The sequence below is a fragment of the Mixophyes fleayi genome, chromosome 4 (assembly GCF_038048845.1).
Source record: "Mixophyes fleayi isolate aMixFle1 chromosome 4, aMixFle1.hap1, whole genome shotgun sequence".
Taxonomy (NCBI): Eukaryota; Metazoa; Chordata; class Amphibia; order Anura; family Limnodynastidae; genus Mixophyes; species Mixophyes fleayi.
The window spans coordinates 26,178,982-26,198,914 of record NC_134405.1 but is presented as its reverse complement, the minus strand read 5'-3'; the positions used below and the strand labels follow the sequence as shown (position 1 = coordinate 26,198,914).

Sequence of the window (19,933 nt, the reverse complement as noted above, 5' to 3'; positions counted from 1 at the left end):
TGTAGGAGGATAGTGCTGCCACCAGGCTCCTTGAACACTTTGTATAGCTGCTGCAGCACTTCTTTCCTAATGACTGATTTCCCCTGACTAAGTGATGGTTTATTGTTCTTAAAGGGCTCTTCTAAGGAATGATCCAGCAAACTGCCTAGTACCACCAAGTCTGCACTGGGATGCCACATATTTATGTTAATGCGTCAGTGGATAGCACAGTAAGCAAAGCATAATCTTAAACTGGATGTAAACTGAGGTTTAACAAGACCCATTTGTATTCTTCAGCACAATTATCATATTTCCAACACAAACAGAAGACATGCCATCCCTTCCTGTGCATTCAAGCAACAACAAAATGGTGCTGCTCAATGCTTCAAACCAAATACTTTCAACATGGGATTTTCTGTATTCAAAAAGTGTTTTCTCAGTCATCCGCTCTGGGGGGCACTGGTACCCTGGGGTTGTATGAGGGAGCGTGGAGTTTAAATTTAAACTAACTTGCTGCTGTCTTTTCCCGTCTGCAACCCCTACAGACCTCTGTTTTGCTTACGAGCCCAAGGAGTTGGGCTGTTTAGGTTATTGCTCTGCAGTTGTTGCTAGGTTAGATTTTGTTTCTGGTTTTTGTACCTTTTGAGTAATAGGTTAGGAGGGGATAAGTGTACTGTATACACTGATCCTCTTAGAGTTTGAATTGAACATAGTTATGTTTTTAATTAAACAATTCTTAAAAAAAAAACATTGTCTGCTTAGAACCAGTGACTGCCATCATGTGGCTGTCACTTCAGTCTCTCAACAGGTCTGGGGTTGACTTTGGCAGAGCATGCTGGGACTTAGTCTGAGGATCGGCAATATTCTGGGAGATCCCTGCTGCGACGGATTGGATCTCATTTGGCCACAGCCGGAGCAGTATCTGAGAGACGGCTGACAAGATAAAGGAATGCAGGGAGCAGTCGCGCTGCAACACAGTGGGTAGGATGCTGAGAGGATTCTCCCTAGAGGTTGTACAGGAGCCTTTAGTGTGGGGACTGCCCCCACTTGTTATGCCCCAGAGCGGGAATATTTGTGCCATTTCTCTCCGCTCAGATGGACTCATCACTAATGGAGCACCATCTGCTACTGGCTTCCCTTCTGCCCTCCTGAAATACAGCAGAGTATCCTAGCTAGGGGAAGTCTGAGAAATTGCCTTATTTTAGAATAACTATATAGATACATAGGGTTATTACTTTAGGCTCCATATGCACTTGGGTCAATCCTTAAGCTAGCTTCTACTGATTCATTTTATTACAGATTTTACTGTTATGAGGCTTTTAACCAGGGTCAAAACAAGAAATTAATATTACTGTGTTTACCTGTACTGTTTGTTTTATATTTAACAAAAAAAAAAAGTGATAATGTCAAGAATTCCCATATAAAATTTTATACCTTCTCAGACAAACTGCTTGTGGTTCAACAGGACTGGGCAGTGTGAAGCGGGGGAACGAGGGTGGGCAGGCAGGTCCGTAATCATGATCTACGTTGGTCAATGAGAATCTAGTTCCTGTCTCAAAGGGCCTCTGTGGCAGCAGGGAACTCTCCGGCCTTAGAGGGCACAGGGGGTCGGGGTTCCTCAGGTTCTCTTCCCCTTCTTCCAGGTTTCACAGGCTGAACTCGCCTCGCCAACTTCTCTAGGAAAGCTTTTGGACCACCTGAACTGGTTTCTGGATTCCCCTAAACTCTTAGCACCCAGAGCCAAGTGCTCGAGGCTTTCCCATACTTTGCCTTCTGGATTCGGACTCTACGCAGTTGGAAGACTGGGATGAGAATATCAGGAACCAGGGGATACAGGACTTGGTACTGGGGGAACGTCAAATCCTGGACTTCGTGGAATCAGAAGACCAGGGATTCTGAGGTCGGCGATTATCCAAACACAAGAAGCCTGAAACTGCGTGCTTTCCGCCTACAGTGGATCTCACGGATATAGCGGAAGCAACTGGACAGGAAATTTGCAGGAACAATAAGTGACATGCTGGGAGAAATTACACCAGGTTAGACACTCGGGTAGGTTGCTAGGTTGGCCAGTACCCTGCTCTGCGGTTCTTCAGGACCCCACAGACCGTAAAATAGAGGGTCTCCTCAAGACCATCTTTCTTGTGGCCTGCACAGCTTTTAGATCCTTGTTCTTGTCTGCTTGGGTGGCCAGAGCAATGGAGTCTTGGGCTGAGCAGCTAGCTGCAGGTTTACAGAACTCTGAATTACTCCTTGTGCTCCACCTGAAGGAAGCTTCGGGTTATCTACGAGGAGGCTCAAAATGCGGCTTCCATCTCCTCTTTGGTATCTGCAGTGGCAGCCAGGAGGACCCTTTGGCTTTGTTCAAGGGATGTGGAATAAAAAAGTCCTTAGAAGCTTCACCATTTTCTGGGCGGTCCTTTTCAGTCCGGAACTGGACAACATGATTAGCCAAGCAACAGGAGGTAAAAGTACTTTCCTGCCGGTGAACGTTCCCAAACCACAAACCCCGAGGGGCTTTTCGGCAGTCATTTCGTGAAAACGCGGCCTACATGGGCCAGTCCGCCAATAGGGGCAGACCCCTTGCAACCTGGGGAGAGTCTCACAAAGGTAGAGGTTCTTACTGCAAGAGATGTCCAAACCCAAAGGTCTAGTAAAAGCCGTCCACATGAGGTCGCCTACAATTATTAAAAGATCAGTGGGTGGCGTCCACCTGAGACAGTTGAATCTTGGAGATCATGTCTAGAGGTTATTTTATAGATATAATAGATCCTGCTCCTCATTTGGTTTTCTTTTTGGGAGGGGGAATTTTTCACACTTATACAGATTGAGAGGAAAGAAAAAGGATGATCTTATGGGGCCCCATAAGATCATCCTTTTTCTTTCCTCTCAATCTGTATAAACGATGTATTTGTTGATCGGGTGCACCCCTCCTCTATTAGTATCTCCTATATAATTAAGAATGAGAGAAATACGTATTTGAGGAGGTAATAAATGTGATGCTTGGTGCAGTCTTACTTTTTCCCTTTTGATACATGGAATTTTTCACACTGCCTTGCCTCGTGGTTAAGTCAAGACTGGCAATATGCCAGTCAGTTGCTTCACTTCTTTCAGCAGGGGTCATTTGCAGGGTCCTGGAATCTCAGAAATGCCAGGGTTCTATTCAAATCTGTTCTTGGTGCCCAAACCAGACGGTTCGTTTCAAACAATTCTAAACCTCAAGGGCCTAAACCAGCACCTATGAGTGGACAAGTGTCTGATGGAAACAGTCCACTCAGTGGTCAACTAATTGGAACCCCCAGGAATTTCTGGCACCTCTAGACATTCAGGACTCTTATCTACATGTTCCTATTTGGGAGGGTCATCAATCCATCCTTTGTTTTTCAGTCAGAAGCTCCCATTTTCAGTTCAGGGCACTCCCCTTTGGCCTTTCCACTCACCTGAGAGCTTTCATGAAGATTACGGCGGTAATGGCGTCACTTTTGCGTACTCTGGTGGTGCACATTGTCCCGTATTTGAACAATTTACTTTTCAAGGCCTCATCGGGTCCCCTTCTCAGTCATCATCTGACCCTGTCTATTCGAATTCTGGAACAGCATGGTTGGATAATCAATTATCCCAAATCACAGTTGGTGCCCTCACAAAGGATGATGTTCCTAGGTGTCCTCATGGACACTGCTCTTCAGAAGATTTTTCTCCCATAACAGAAGATTCAATCTCTACGGTCAATCCTAAATCACCCTAGTCCTTCCATGCTGCAAGAGACGTCCAAACCCAAAGGTCTAGGACAAGCCGTCCACATGGGGTGCACTTGGGCATGAGGGTTCTGGGGTTAATGGTATTGAAATTTGAAACTCTCCCCTACAGTCGGTTCCACTCTCGTATCTTTTAGTGGGATCTACTGAAACAGTGGTCGAGATCCGCTCTTCATCGGGCAGCCCAACGGATCAGACTCTCGCCAGGGAGACTCGTCGTTCTCTGGATTGGTTTCTAGTTCCAGAACATCCGATGATGGGCCGATCCTTTGTCCCATGGTCTTGGATCCTGGTAACAACGGATGCCAGTCAGGGGTTGGGGAGTGGTTGTTCTCCATCTGTCTTCAAGGGCTTTGGACTGACAGAGCTTAAATGTTTATTGGCAGACGAGTCTAAGAGCCATGCGATTAGCCCTCCTGGAAGCGCAGACCCTCCTTCAAGGGAAGCTGGCCAGCCTCCAATCTGACAACGCTACAGCGGTGGCATATGTAAATCACAGGAGGAACAAAAAGCACAAGAACCATGCAGGTTGATCGGAGCAGATCTTGTGGGCGGAGAACTTTGTTCCAGCACTTTCTGCAGTGTTCATTCCCTGAGTGGACAACTGGGAAGTGGGAATGGGAATTGCACCCTCAGGTGTTTCAGGAGTTGTTCCGGAGATGGGGCCTGCCAGATCTGGATTGCTGGCGTCCAGATACAATCTCATAGGTAGGGAGAAGATAGAACAGAAGTTTCTTTATTTAGGTGCACAAAATCCTCTATAATTTATTGTTTTGCTGAACATATGTTCGAACCATCCTTTGTTAAAATATAACCTTTATTAAAGTTTATTTAAAAGCGAAATATAGAATAAAAGTATACTCATAAAAAGTGATCTAAATAATAAAAGCTGGATATACTACAATCCTGTACCTATATACTCCTAATTCATGGGCTATATGGTATGAAGATAATATTTAATTTAACCTGCAGTACTATGGAGGGTTCAACTAAATATATGACCTGCAGTTGCAAAGTAATATATTTATCTATTTGACATATTTATATATATATATATATATATATATATATATATATATATATATATATATATATATATATGATGTGTGTGTGTGTATATATATATATATATATATATATATATGATGTGTGTGTGTGTATATATATATATATATATATATATTGCGTGAGAAGTTTTCGCGCTCGAAAATAAGGTAAAATAGCAAAAAAATGACTTTGCACGCTCGAACTTCCAAACTCGCTAACAATTGAATACCCCCCATAAAGTATCCACCCGTGTTTGTTAATGATGACGATTGTATTTTTGGAGTCCCTCAGAACTGGGTCAGAGCCGCAAGCTTGGTGGAACAAATTTGGAACCAAGAAATGAGACTTATAAATCAGACTTCAGTAGTCTATAAATTATATGAAAGTATTCTGATGGATGCTATTCTGAGATATAGTGCAGAAAATAATTTGGGAAGTGTTGGCATGGTTTCATGAAGAACTGGTCCTACCAAACAATTAGTTTTTGGGTTTTTTTGTTTTAATATAAGCAGGTCAACTTCAAACTGAGTTTTGACAACGCAATTTGGCTTTTGCTAAACTGTCCCATAATGTTCCACAAAAGTCTGGCACAAACGGGTCTAAAACAGTATGTACATGTGCACTGGTATAAGGTTCATTATTGGTGTATCACGGTAATCATTAATGGGCTATCTCCTTGTCAATACTTTTATTGATGACCTTGGAGATTATCTGCAAACTAGCATTTAATGCAGGGCAGTATAGTAACATGCTGCAAAAAGTACTTCAACAAAATGGCAGACTGAGCTGTAACATGCAAGGTTCTATCTATACACATACATTTAGAGTTAAGCACCCAGGCCATGGTAATAATTAGCTCCGGGTAGGACCTGAGCCCCGGCCAGGGTAGGGCCACAGACGACAAAGCTCCTTGATCTCGCTGGCAAAATCCAGTACTTCAAAATCTGTAATCCTGGTAACAACCACCACCGCCATCCACAGCCTGTTATGTAAAACTCCCAATGCATCTGAATACTGCATGGATGGAGCATATCCATCTTGTTGGGAGTCTGACGTGTGAGTACTAGGTTTCCTAGGGTTCTTCCAGACAAATTAAATAAGGCAGCAGATAATCAGTAATTGCAAAACTGTATGTCATTGTTTATCATGTTTTATCGACACAAACTAGAGAGAAGATCCAATAGAGCAATGCATAAAATTATTCTCTTAAGAATATTTAGATGCGTATACCCCCCCTCCCCCTGCAACTAGCTTCTATGTAACAAGGTGTTAACCTCTCTGGGTTGATTTAAGTGCAAGCTGCATGTATCAGTCCAGATTGGTTAAAGGGAGAGGATGGATTACCTCCTGTCAAGCTGGTCTCCAAAAACTGTATAAAAAGAGCACTGGATTGCATTGAAATGTATTATTGTTTCGTATGACCTTTTGATCACTGTACCTTCAACCAGTGTGAACTGTCCTTATCAGGACACTTGAGCTAAATAAACATAACTTGCTTCAAGACCTACTGGACAACTTCCATGCTGTAATTTCCTGTGACCTACAGATTAGACCCAACTGTAATCCATTTCCGGCTGTTCTGAGGTTTGGACCCAGCTTTCCAGTACCACCACTCTGCCCGCTACCCAGCAGCTCTGGCCAGTGTGATAGGCCAGGGGTATCCATACACAGCAGCCCTGATCTATAGGAAGAGGTCAGGGGTACTAGCCCACGTGCACCAGCAAGGAGGTACACTAGCTGCGACAGTTATCCAGAAGGAACCCTGTTCTGGATGTCATGAAGGAGTCCAGAGGTGGCAGCATTGTAAGCCCCTCTTACTACAGTTTGAGGGCACACTTGGGATAACGAAAGGGAACGGTGGCAAAGTAAGCCCAGCCGGTTCCCAGCACCAACAGACAGGGTGGCATAGGCGGTCCATCCTGTCACAGGAAGTGTTGGCCAATAAGTGGGCATTAGACATTCTAAGATATTATCTCTTGGGCAGACAATTTAGTGATAGATCTTGCCCCATTAAAATGGATGTCTGCAAATAAAAGCCAGAATGCATATATAGTCAGAAGCCAAATAACCAGTAAGTTTCTGGAGGGAGGAAGCTGTATCAACAGGAGTAAACCTATGTGAACATGGCAAGAAAAAACAAATTAAAAAAACAAAATATGGAGGAAAGAGCAGCACCTTTCCACTCTATCCCATATTTTCCTCATCTCGCCACCAAAACCCTGCCATCTCTGCTGTTTTGGAGAAGAACGCGGTATATGGAATAACTCAATATTACTATATGGTGTCGCTCCACTCCAAAAACATGCCCAGGGGCCATGAACGTTAGTACATAAAGACAAAAGAGTTTTCATCGCTTCTTGCTGATTTCTCTGGGAAGAACAGTTAATTTTAAAAAATTTTAACCTGTCAAAACAAATTTTATATAAATTAGGAAAAGAAGGGATTTTTTTCAGTGCCATATTAAATATTATTTTCAATTTATGGGCATAATATACAAACAAACAAACCTGTATATAAACGTATGCCACAATGCACCGGTTCTGAAACATATCCTCAGGCAGCGACTGTCTCCATGCAGCAGCACAGGTTCATACATTATATTGTTTGCACTGGTGATGGATGCGCCTGTGCTCCTACCAGGAGAGATCCAAAAAATCCAAATTCATGAATAATGGAGAGGTCTGAAGACTGGCGAGAGGAGGCCCTTCTACCATACACAGCTGGAGCTTCCATAGATCGGAACTTGCCCTTGGCACGTAGCGCTGACACACGCAGAGCAGCACCACGTTCGTCAGCTCTAATAGTGGTATAGTGTTATGTACATGGTGTATGTAAACTACACTTAAGGAAGGAGTTGTAAATGGTTGCCGTCTGGTGAGAGGAAGATTATCATCTAATACACAAAATATATACATATTTCTAGCATGGTTAGTCAGTGTGGTGGCCGGATATCTGTGATCTACCCCCTCCAGCTGTCTTTCACACAGTAATAAACAACAAAACAAAACTTTATATTCAGTACAATACATACTGTAGGTTAGATCTGGCTGCACTGTAGGAAATGGGTGCTCTGATTTATACAGACTAGTCTATATGCCCCATTGCATACGGGAGTCTTACCTGGTGCACTATTTCCTCTTACACTACATTAACCTGAACTCTACTCACTGATGGCTTCTTTAACATCAACTAATTAACAGCATTAAAGCGAGTTCAACCAACAAGTGAGAAATACAGAGCAGGACCAACGCCTCCCTTATAAGATGTAGCATGTTGGCTTTTCTGCTTATGTTCATATTAACCGTGTGTACTGTGATCAGGGTGCCCGTTCCTTGGGTACTTATGACATAGGAATTATGTGACAGTCCACAAGTAGCTGTGTGCAAGAGGGGTCCATGCTCTGCGCGTTTCGCTGGTAGCCCAGCTAAGAGTAAATTCTAGCTGTCATTGTGCAGAATGTAATAAATAAAGGATAACTAGAATCTGATTGGAGACGTTGCCTATAGCAACCACTTTTTCAAACCCGCAGCTTGATAAATTTACCCCTTGGTTGAATAGGAAGATCTATTAGTAGAAGGAAAAGAGACGTTATATTGTCACTCTATACCTGGCAAGACTGCACAATATTGGGCAGTTTTCCAAAAACACCTTGCATAAATATGAGGCTTTTACGAGAATTTATAACTTAAAAATAAACAAAATGGAACATACAAAAAAACTAACAAAAAAAACATACACAAGAAATTAAAAACAAGTAATCTTAGGCACTAAAATTTGCCAAATATATGGACCATTTGGTTCCTTTGTGACATCAAACTCTATATTTACAGCTGTAATCAGTGTCAGACTTTTTGAGGACTACAATTCTCAGGCAGCCAAATCTTGAGTCATTATTATCACATCTGCTTAAGGGGAATACTGCGCAAGGTGAAGAAACGAAATGATGGTCAGATAACATTTTTATTTTTCTATTTCCTAAAGTAACAATAAGATAAGAGCTCAGGTCGGTGTTTTGCTCACTAAAGTCCATCTATACAAAAGAGCATTGTGGTAGGTGCAGCCTCCGCTCCCCTCGGAAGGTGGTTTCAGAAGAAGAGGCCTCTCATTCGCCGCCCAATTCCCTGGCGGTCATATAGGATATTGAATTTGTTGACGAACTGATTCATGGTGTTACACGTCTTGGTGATGGTGCCCAGGTAAGACATTAAGCCTACGTCATTGCATTGCTGCCATGAAAGGGAGAAGATGGAGGGAATTAGATGATACAGAGAGAGAGATGGTAACTAGATCGGAGAGAGGTGTCGGAAGATCTAATGTGGACAGTGAGGACACGTCAATTTCATACTTACGTCATAGAAATCTGTCTTGAACTTGTCAGTGCTGAGTACAGGGAGGCAGTGGCAGAGGGCGGAGGCCTCACGCAGTATTTCATGATTAAATGGAACCTCTCCTATAAAGCGAGAAGAACACAAAAGGTCACACGGACATTACAGGAGGAGATACTGAGAAGTTAGAGGACAAGTAGAAGCAGATGTGTAGTTACCAGCCTCAGCCGCTCTAACGTACTCCAGAATGAGTCGGACCCTACTGTGCAGCATCTTGATGGCACTGTGCTGAGCAATGAGGTGCTCCGCCACTGTAACGAGAGATTTTACGTGGTGATCAGGAAACGTGTGCACAATACGACCGACACAGACACCCATTGCTTTACCAGCTCGTTTTCCACCTCTCACCTGTTGAGTTCTCTCCGCTGCCAGTCGCTGTCATTCGAGCTACATGATCTACTCCAATTCTTTCTGCTTCTTCTGTGGCCAAAGTGTACGGTAACTCAGCCAACAACATGGTGGCCTGGAAGAGATCATAAGCAAAAGGAAAGTTTATTGGGTAGTGATCAAATAGACAAAATATATAGTGAGATTACAATGAATCATAAATTACAGATAGGGGCTGGTAATATCAAAATCATCACAAGTATCAAGTATGAGGATCACAAGGAGGGAGATGACCAAGGGTCATCAAAGATATTTAGCATCAGGCGGAGAGAGATGACGAGGGATCACCAGAGACAACAAGGATCGGGAGGAGAGAGATGACTAGGGATCATGAGAGACAACAAGGATCGGGAGGAGAGAGATGACTAGGGATCACCAGAGACAACAAGGATCGGGAGGAGAGAGATGACTAGGGATCACCAGAGACAACAAGGATCGGGAGGAGAGAGATGACTAGGGATCACCAGAGAAAACAAGGATCGGGAGGACAGAGATGACAAGGGATCACCAGAGACAACAAGGATCGGGAGGAGAGAGATGACTAGGGATCACCAGAGACAACAAGGATCGGGAGGAGAGAGATGACTAGGGATCATCAGAGACAACAAGGATCGGGAGGAGAGAGATGACTAGGGATCACCAGAGAAAACAAGGATCGGGAGGAGAGAGATGACGAGGGATCACCAGAGAAAACAAGGATCGGGAGGAGAGAGATGACGAGGGATCACCAGAGACAACAAGGATCGGGAGGAGAGAGATGACGAGGGATCACCAGAGACAACAAGGATCGGGAGGAGAGAGATGACGAGGGATCACCAGAGACAACAAGGATCGTGAGGAGAGAGATGACGAGGGATCACCAGAGACAACAAGGATCGGGAGGAGAGAGATGACTAGGTATCATGAGAGACAACAAGGATCGGGAGGAGAGAGATGACTAGGGATCATGAGAGACAACAAGGATCGGGAGGAGAGAGATGACAAGGGATCACCAGAGAAAACAAGGATCGGGAGGAGAGAGATGACTAGGGATCACCAGAGAAAACAAGGATCGGGAGGAGAGAGATGACTAGGGATCACCAGAGACAACAAGGATCGGGAGGACAGAGATGACTAGGGATCACCAGAGAAAACAAGGATCGGGAGGACAGACACAACAAGGATCGGGAGGAGAGAGATGACTAGGGATCACCAGAGACAACAAGGATCGGGAGGAGAGAGATGACTAGGGATCACCAGAGACAACAAGGATCGGGAGGACAGAGATGACTAGGGATCACCAGAGACAACAAGGATCGGGAGGAGAGAGATGACTAGGGATCATCAGAGACAACAAGGATCGGGAGGAGAGAGATGACTAGGGATCATCAGAGAAAACAAGGATCGGGAGGAGAGAGATGACTAGGGATCATCAGAGAAAACAAGGATCGGGAGGAGAGAGATGACTAGGGATCATCAGAGACAACAAGGATCGGGAGGAGAGAGATGACTAGGGATCATCAGAGACAACAAGGATCGGGAGGAGAGAGATGACTAGGGATCATCAGAGAAAACAAGGATCGGGAGGACAGAGATGACTAGGGATCACCAGAGACAACAAGGATCGGGAGGACAGAGATGACTAGGGATCACCAGAGACAACAAGGATCGGGAGGACAGAGATGACTAGGGATCACCAGAGACAACAAGGATCGGGAGGACAGAGATGACTAGGGATCATGAGAGACAACAAGGAAAAACTAAAAAAAAAAAAGAGTAGGTGATCACAGAGTAGGCGAAACTGGAGTGCAAGCTAATTGTTGGCCAACCACTAAAATCTACATAGACGAGAACGGAGAACCGCTAAGAACATGACCAAAGAGATTGTATTTGGAAAGAACACTACAAGTGAACAACCCCATCGCTCTGCTATCTGTTAACTATGCCACAAGTAAAATTACCTTTTCTACATTTAGATACATATTCCATTGATATGTAATAACCACAAGGAAGAGAGGAATCACAACGAAGGAGATCCTTTATGCATTGTCCTTATATACTTACAGGATCGGGACTTTTTACCACTGACTAACTGGATCCACTGGATTAAATGCTTCAACTATGAAAGTTTTCATAAGAAGAAATATTCAATATATTTTCTGAAACAGTTATTGATTTTCTGATGAATTAATAAATGAAGAGAATGATGAATCATTTTTGATCTAATCTATTAGTCTTTGTAGATGTACACGGGTATTAATATCACATTATTTAATTTTGTGAAGAGATATTATGTTTGTTTTTCTCTATTCTCTTTATTTTGACGTACAATAAACTATGAAATGTCAAATCGCTATTTTTGGGAATGGAATGCACCGTTGGATATCCTCCTCTATAACGATTAACCTCATCTTCGGAATTATTGATTATTATATTGGATTCCGTTATACATACAATGAGACTAAGCATATCCTTCTCTTGGTTCTACCTCCAATTGGTGGATGGGGGGTTCTCAGCGCTAACAGTAATAGAGCAATATGCCCACTCTTCCTCCGCTATCTACTTTATAGGCCAACGTCGTCAGAAACGTTTCCAAAACAAAGACATGAAGACGTACATCATAGCGTTCAGTCGTCTAACCTGTACTAGACTGATCGCAGCAGATATAGGATTGGTCGCTATGGGTTACAGCATCTGATCTGTTACCACCATGTTAATAAAAAGGTTGGATGTAGGAACTTTTCTTTCACACAGAGGTGCATTTAACACCACAATCTTCCTTCATTACTAGGAGCCTTGATGTCCTATTCTGTGCTGCTGAGGAACTTGCTCCTTCCACTAGTGGTTCCCGCTACCCCCATTCCCCGCCTCACATCATCAGGACTGCCGCCCGTCACATGCAGCCCTCTCCCCATTGACATAATCAAACGAGGGGACAGGTCACTGCCTCACACAGGTTCTCCCGCCGCTGAGGGTACGCACGGGCGAGCAGGAGATGAAGATTGAACCCGATAAGGTGCTCAGACACTAGTCAAGCGCTCCTTAAAAACCTCAATAATCGTACAAGACAAGTAGATCACGAGGGGCCGGACTCACCTCTCCGTTCACAATGTCAATCACCGATTCGTATACGCTGACCGGAAGCTGCGGGAGGAGAAAGTGCATTAGACGTAAAAGATGGGGAATAATATAGAGAAAAGGAGGTGGAATCTGAACGGATCAGGGTACTTACATCGGTGTGCTTTGTCATAGGGTTTAACTTCAGGAAAAGCGGGGACTCAATAATCTCACACACCTGGATGAGAAGGGAAAAGCTTATTATAGGAGGACTTGGGACCAAATCACCCTCCGCACTGTTTAATACCCCATTACTTTCTCCAGTTTCTTCACCTTATAGTTAGTTTTATAGGGTGGTCCCATAGTGTCTCTGCCCTTATTATCTCCCCAAATATATTCAGCCCAATAAAAGACATCTATACCTGTTTGTGGATGTGAATGTCTGAGGGGTCTGGGGGACCTCCAGTTGTGTACCAGCCCAGGAACTCCATGTCTTTAAACACCTGCTTAACTATAGAAGAAACATTCACACATTAGATCGATTTATTGCGAGACGCAATTCCATTGCTAACACTTACAGTGCTGGTTACATGAATATACCCCCAGATTACAGCACAGGAGCATTCTGGAGACATAAGAAGTATCATGTGGACAACAATCATTTATCATTTTATATGGAAACAAGTCTTTAGAATCTAATGTTCTAAGTCAGCTCTGGTCATCTAGCGGCCACTAACCTATAAATGTCCACACTGCAGCTTCACGTGTGTAACTCAGTGGCCCGAAACTGCTGCAGAGTCCTCCCAGAAGGGGTATGGAGACAGCATAAAGGAGTTTTGTCCAGAGCTGCTCAAGAGTAGTTCTCATTGCATACTGGACAGCTGCACAGTAACACGTATGTTGCTATATGTGGGTGTAATTCTTAGTATGGGTTTAGATTTTAGAAGCAAAGACAGCTACACAGTACCACTTCTCTTGCTCTGCATGTGGGATGTAATTCTCAGTAAGTGCTATTATCCTGGATGTGAGGACAGCTGCACAATACCAAGGGCTAGATTTACTAAACTGCGGGTTTGAAAAAGTGGAGATGTTGCCTATAGCAACCAATCAAATTCTAGATGTCATTTTGTAGAATGTACTAAACAAATGACAGTTAGAATCTGATTAGTTGCTATAGACAACATCTCCACTTTTTCAAACCCGCAGTTTAGTAAATCTAGCCCCAAATCTCTTGTTCTGTACGTGGGATGTAAAGCTCAGTATGTTTTCTTATTTTGAATTTAAGGACAGCTGCACAGTACCTCTTGTTTTGTTTGCTTGGTGCAATTCTCAGTATATGTATGGCTAGTACCACTGCTCCTAATCTGTGGGTGTCTTGGATAGATTTGGAAATGGACAGTAATATCCTGCGATATGATGGAATACCGCTTATCATTACCCCATGAGACCCCACTCTCTATCGCACCCTGCTGCCCGCTGTCAGTACTCACACTGCTCCTCCTTTGTGTAATAATACTCTTTATTGATGGTGATTTTCTCATCGTTGATCTGAGACAGGAGCTCAAACGAGTTCATCACCTCGATGTTCCTCCCCTCCTGCTTCCCGATGAGAGCCCCGATCACTGTGGAGGAGATAGAGCGCAGACACTGAGATCCTGGGAGGTATGAGCCACGACGGCGGCCTGGGTGGGTCATACGGGTAACGTCTTACCTTGCACCGGTCGCCCCTCCTGTGATCTCATTCGGATCCAGTGGTCGGAGATATTTAGGATCACCAGGGGATGGAGAGCAACAGCCACACTCCCGGTCACCCCCTGTGCCATCACCGTGGGGAGAACTGGGGGGGATAGGAAGAAAGACTATAGTTATAATCAAAGTCACAAATTACACATCTCTGTTTATGCAGAAAATACAATTAGCTGTGCTTATCCAATTATTTCCAGCCCTACGAGATTTAGGTAAATTTGGTTTTTGGAGCTCAGTGTTCCCCCTTTACATCCCTGTTTATATTACGTGGGGGTGGTTGACGCCGATCACTGGATCCAACGCCCAGCACAATGTCTTCACGATGGATCTACAGAGAATAGCGTGTAGTACACACGTATGTACTTGTAATTGGGGCACAGATAAACGTGTGAAGAGATGCTGTAACACACACACAGACACACACACACACACACACACACACACACACACACACACACGCACATGAGGAAATGGGGATACACAGTGTATTACATCCCTATTCTTTATAACTATGTTTCTTTCACTCTCAGTGCTACAGACTGTACATGATTGCAGACATTGTAATAATCAACAATCAAGGAATTAAAAAAAAGTTTTTGAATTTCTTGTGCTTTAAAAACATGTGATAGAGGACACAGGCTGGCAGTTCGCACGTATGATAGATGGCACAGGCTGGCAGTGCGCACATATTATGAAGGGCACAGGTTGGCAGTGCGCACATATTATGGAGGGCACAGGCTGGCAGTGCGCACATATGGAGGGCACGGGATGGGCAGTGCTTGCGTATGAAGGAGGGCACGGGATGGCAGTGCTCACGTATGAAGGAGGGCACGGGATAGCAGTGTGCGTATATGAAGGAGGGCACAGGATGGCAGTGCGTGCGTATGAAGGAGGGCATGGGATGGCAGTGCAGGTGTATGAAGGAGGGCACGGGATGGCAGTCCACGTGTATGAACGAGGACACAGGATGGCAGTGCGGGCATGAAGGAGAACACATGCTAGATGCAGGTAATATGGAACACTTGCAGTGTGGTGGGCACATGCTGGCAAGGAGTATTATGGAAGAAGCTGGTAACTGTAATCCTTCTTCTCCACCACTAGCAAGAAGGCAGGAGTGTGATGTCCAGGCCCTGATGTTTGAGAAGTAACTCCCCCACCTCCCCTGTAACAGATCGCCCTCTTGCCGCAGAAGTTTGGATGTCAAAGATGCCGACAACTCATGGGGCATATTATGGATGACATCCACATACAACAACTATGCGCCTCACTACGCTAAGCGACTAGGTGAATACAGTTAGACTGCAAGTAGAATAGAACTATATGTCCCCTATGGAGACGTACACACACTGGATGCTGTAACCAGCGCTACGAGCTCGCTGTGTGTACACCTCCATAGGAGACAATAATTCCTATTCTACTTCCCGTCCGCACACAGACCATCTAACAGACTTCTGTAGATCAGGCCTAGGCAATCTGTGGCTCTCCATCTACTACCTTACTATCTACTGGCAAAGCATGCTGGGGCTTGTAGTTCTACAACACCTAGAGAACCACAGGTTGGCCTGTCATATGTATAGCTGTATCTATGAGAGGGCAGCCAGCAGGACTTTATTCTGCAATAATAACAATTACCACATATTATTACAATCAAATAATAACTTCACATTGTTAAGAAAAAAAAAATAACATTGTCTAACGTCACTTCCTGCCGCCCAGTAACTGACAGCTCAACGAGCCAATGACAGCGCAAACCCTGGTACACGCCCACCTCCTCCACCCCAGCGCGGGAGGCACAGTCGCCCATCAGCAGCCATGGTTTATCACCGTCACCTCGCCAGAGCCCATCCTGCGCCCTCCGTAGTAGCCATTTCCCGTCTCTACGGAGCCCAGGGCACCGCCAACGTACTCACCGGCACCGTCCACTTCCATTCCACTGCCATTCGGAGCCGCAGCTGCCGCCATCTTGCTCCACCCTGCTCGCCGCTTCCTCACTGCGTCTGCGAGGACCTAAGACAGCCGGTTGCGCATGCGTAGCCGGCAATCTTGTTGCGCAGGCGTAGTCTGTGTGTCCCCCGATATAGCCTCTAGGGGCGCTGTAGTACCGTGCAAAGTACATATGCATTATGTGCCGCGGTCTGGATGATTGACGGCTCAACATGAAACCACGTGACAGCAACTGCATTTCACAGTGACTTTATGCTTCTGCTTTTCACACTTGTTAATGTGATCATAAATAATTTAATTGTGTGACATCTTAGCATTTTTTTCCTATGTTTCTACATTCAACAACATTTTTTTAGAGTTTGTTGGCTGTATGATCAAAGATAATAGTATTCATCTTGATTATAAATAAAAGCCCACCCTTTGATTGCAATGTAAAATGATTAGTTTATTACAATAAACAAAAAAATAAAGCATTATAATTTATAGTTCATTCAAGTATTAAATATATTCCTAATAATATAGTAGTCACATTGGAATAAGGAAACTACTGTCTCCTTGGATGCTGTATAGCAGGTCAAATGCATACTTGCCAACTTTTCCTCATTGGATTCAGGGAGATCCCGGGGAAGGAAGGCGCACGGGGGCGGGGCTTGATGAATTGCATAATTTTGACACCGCCCCCTAAACGATTGTCATAATTTTGGTCAATTACTACAGGGGCTAAGATAATGGGATATTTGCGTCATTAAGCCCCGCCACCACCACTTATCTATTGTGGGGGCGAGAACCGGGAGGTTGCCCTTCTCTCCCAGGAGGTCTCCCAGGAATGCAGGAGTCTCCCGGACATTAGGCAACTATGCGTTAAAGAAAAGCAGCTAATGAATCTCTAGAGACCGAAGTGTCTTTTACATTTCTGTCTCCATTACTGAAGTCATGTTGTCTTACCTGTCAGTCTATGATTAAATCTTGGTCTCCATGAAAATGGCCACCTCCATAGGCATCAATACATGGACATAGGACACAATTTCTGAACTGTGTCATCATGCCACAGATGGCGAAGACAACCACGTCTTGTACTGGCTCAGTATCAGGGAGAATGCCAGACTCTTCAGGGAGTGAGGGAGATCACCCCTAGTTCAGGGAGTCTCCCTGACATTCAGGGAGAGTTGGCAAGTATGGTCAAATGCCCTTCCTGCCCTGCCCAAAAATCAGCCCTCCTATCAGCGTCTCATACCCGGCTGTACACTACTTTCTGTAACTTGAGCTGAATTTAAAGGTATGTGTGTGTTTTATCATAAATCATTTAATAAATAAGTACACCAATGCAGACTTTTTAGGGATTGAATGTGCAAAATAGACTCCCAAAAATACAGACCTCCCCGTCTCATATTTATTTGCCCTAATAACATTGGTACCAATTTGCATTATTAACCGTCCAGGTCAGTAAACTACCAGCCAGGGGGTAACTAAACATAGCTCTTAAAAGGTCTCATATTTGTGATATAGTCCTGAGGTCCGTGGGCCCATGTTACACCAATAAGGGCGAGATATAGGCATAGCATTGGGAAATTAGGAAGTGCATTGTAAGTAAAGGTTGTAAGTCCGTAAAAGTTCTAGGCTGGTTCATAGCCGGGTGACCACTGAAGATTCATGTCTGCCTAGACCCCCCCCCCCAGATCTCCAATTGAAGGATGAAGTCCATACATTGCAGTGGGTACCTGCCTTGTCCTCATTCCTTTCCACAACCTATTTTGTCCTAGTTTTTCATTTAGGAATGCTGGGAAGTATATTGGTCTTGTTCATATTATGGCTAATAATGTAATACAATAATGTAATACATTTCCCAATTGTAAAGCGCTACGGAATTTGCTGGTGCTATATAAATAAATGTTGATGATGATACATCTGCTCATATTGTAGGAATGAACCTGTGCTTTTGTGTATAACAGTGGTCAGGGAACAGGGCTAATTGCTCCAAATGGGGTAAAAATGAAATTCCAGGGGGTAATGCTGCCGATTCACATGCTGTCAGTTGGATTGTAGACCCCTTTAAATGTGAAATTGCTGTTGTACCAGAAGAGCCTCAAGGATTGGCAGAGGCACTTCTTGAGCTTTGATGCAATAATGAAGCACGTATTACATTTAAAAAAACAAAGCAGATCTGTCATATTTTTGGATGTCAACAGCTGCAAAGGCATTCAAAATTGCACATGAGGAGGCAGTCAAAAAGTTGCTGCCTCTTGCAATAACCTATCTTTATGAACAAGGATTTTCTAACGAACATAAAAACAAAGCATCTCATCTTGGATGTCCCAACGCTTCCTTAAACTCAATATTTCCAAGACCGAGCTTATAGTCTTCCCCCCTGCCAGGACTCTCCCACCCCCCCCTCTCTATTTCTGTTAATAACACTACCCTTGTTTCTGTCCCCCAAGTCCGATGCCTTGGGGTCATCCTTGATTCCTCCCTCTCATTCAAGCCTCACATTCTGTCCCTCTCAAAATCCTGCTACTTCCACCTTCGGAATATATCTAAGATACGGCCCTTTCTCAACATGGAAGCCACGACAACTCTTGTTCACTCGCTTATTATCTCTCGCCTTGACTACTGCAACCGCCTTCTCTCTGGCCTACCTGATTCTCGCCTTGATCCTCTTAAGTCTATCCTCAATGCTGCTCCCTGCCTCATTTTTCTCTCCCGCCACTCTGTATCTGCTGTCTCCCTCCAACAGTCACTACATTGGCTCCCCATACCCTACAGAATTAAATTTAAACTCCTCATCCTCACCTTTAAAGCTCTTGGTCAATCTTCCCCTCCCTACATCTCCAATCTCATCTCTACCTACACTCCTACCCGCCCCCTCTGCTCTGCCTGTGACCGCCGCCTCACTACTTCACTGATCACCTCCTCTCACTCTCGTCTTCAGGACTTTGCCCGGGCTGCTCCCCTGCTGTAGAATGATCTTCCACGCTCCATCAGGTTAGCATCTACTCTCAAAGGCTTCAAACGTGCCCTTAAGACTCATTTCTTTATTCAAGTCTATCAGTCCTACTTCTAACTCCCTTGTCCTGGCTCTCTCCCCCAGTTAGTACCACCCTATTTGTGTCCCCCCCTTCCCTTTAGGATGTAAGCTCTCATGAGCAGGGCCCTCTTTCCTTGTGTGCTCCTTCTACTGTTCCTTCACCCTCTGTACCTCTTGGCCTGCTTCCCTAGCCCTGTTTTCCCTGTCTTCTTAAGCTTTGGCCTTCTTCTCGCTGATTTCTACCATCCCTTTCACTATCTGTCCCAGATATAATCTGATTTGCTTTACCCTGCCACCTGTGCTTGTATACATTTTTGTATCATGTTGTGTCTTGGTTCTGTTTTCTGTATATGTAATGTACGGCGCTGCGGACCCTTTGTGGCGCCTTATAAGTCAAAGGTAATAATAATAATAATAAAAGCAGAGAAATCGATTGGACGTTGAAGACTGTATCCAAATTGCTCTGACATCAAAATACCCCAATATTGATGCTCTCGTATCAAAAATGAAGCAACATAATTTCTCCAAAACCTGAAGTTTTGAAGTTGAAGCTTTCAAAGAAATTTTGAATAGATTCAATAAAATTTTGAATTCCAAAAATTAATAATATATGATTTCCTTCCTTTCAAATCAAG

The 19,933-nt window shown here is 44.2% G+C and overlaps 1 protein-coding gene across 1 annotated transcript; it reads right to left on the bottom strand.

Annotated features, from left to right (window-relative positions):
* Positions 1 to 8,719: 8,719 nt before the first annotated feature.
* On the bottom strand, positions 8,720 to 16,365 carry COPS6 (COP9 signalosome subunit 6). The gene is made up of 10 exons (XM_075206486.1): positions 16,243 to 16,365; positions 14,298 to 14,423; positions 14,077 to 14,208; positions 13,009 to 13,097; positions 12,762 to 12,824; positions 12,626 to 12,673; positions 9,512 to 9,626; positions 9,322 to 9,414; positions 9,128 to 9,228; positions 8,720 to 9,004 (listed from the first exon to the last, which is right to left on the bottom strand). Exons 1-10 carry the CDS (start codon positions 16,292 to 16,294, stop codon positions 8,864 to 8,866), a joined length of 960 nt encoding a protein of 319 aa, XP_075062587.1. The 5' UTR covers positions 16,295 to 16,365; the 3' UTR covers positions 8,720 to 8,863.
* Between the last annotated feature and the right edge of the window lie 3,568 nt (positions 16,366 to 19,933).

Excerpts from the sequence above, each read along its gene's own strand:
- COPS6 (XM_075206486.1), bottom strand. The coding sequence starts at position 16,294 with ATGGCGGCAGCTGCGGCTCCGAATGGCAGTGGAATGGAAGTGGACGGT. Across the intron at positions 12,674-12,761 it reads CTATGACAAAGCACACCGAT|CTTCCGGTCAGCGTATACGA; the intron begins GTAAGTACCCTG and ends CTCCTCCCGCAG. Across the intron at positions 9,229-9,321 it reads CGTTAGAGCGGCTGAGGCTG|GAGAGGTTCCATTTAATCAT; the intron begins GTAACTACACAT and ends CTCGCTTTATAG.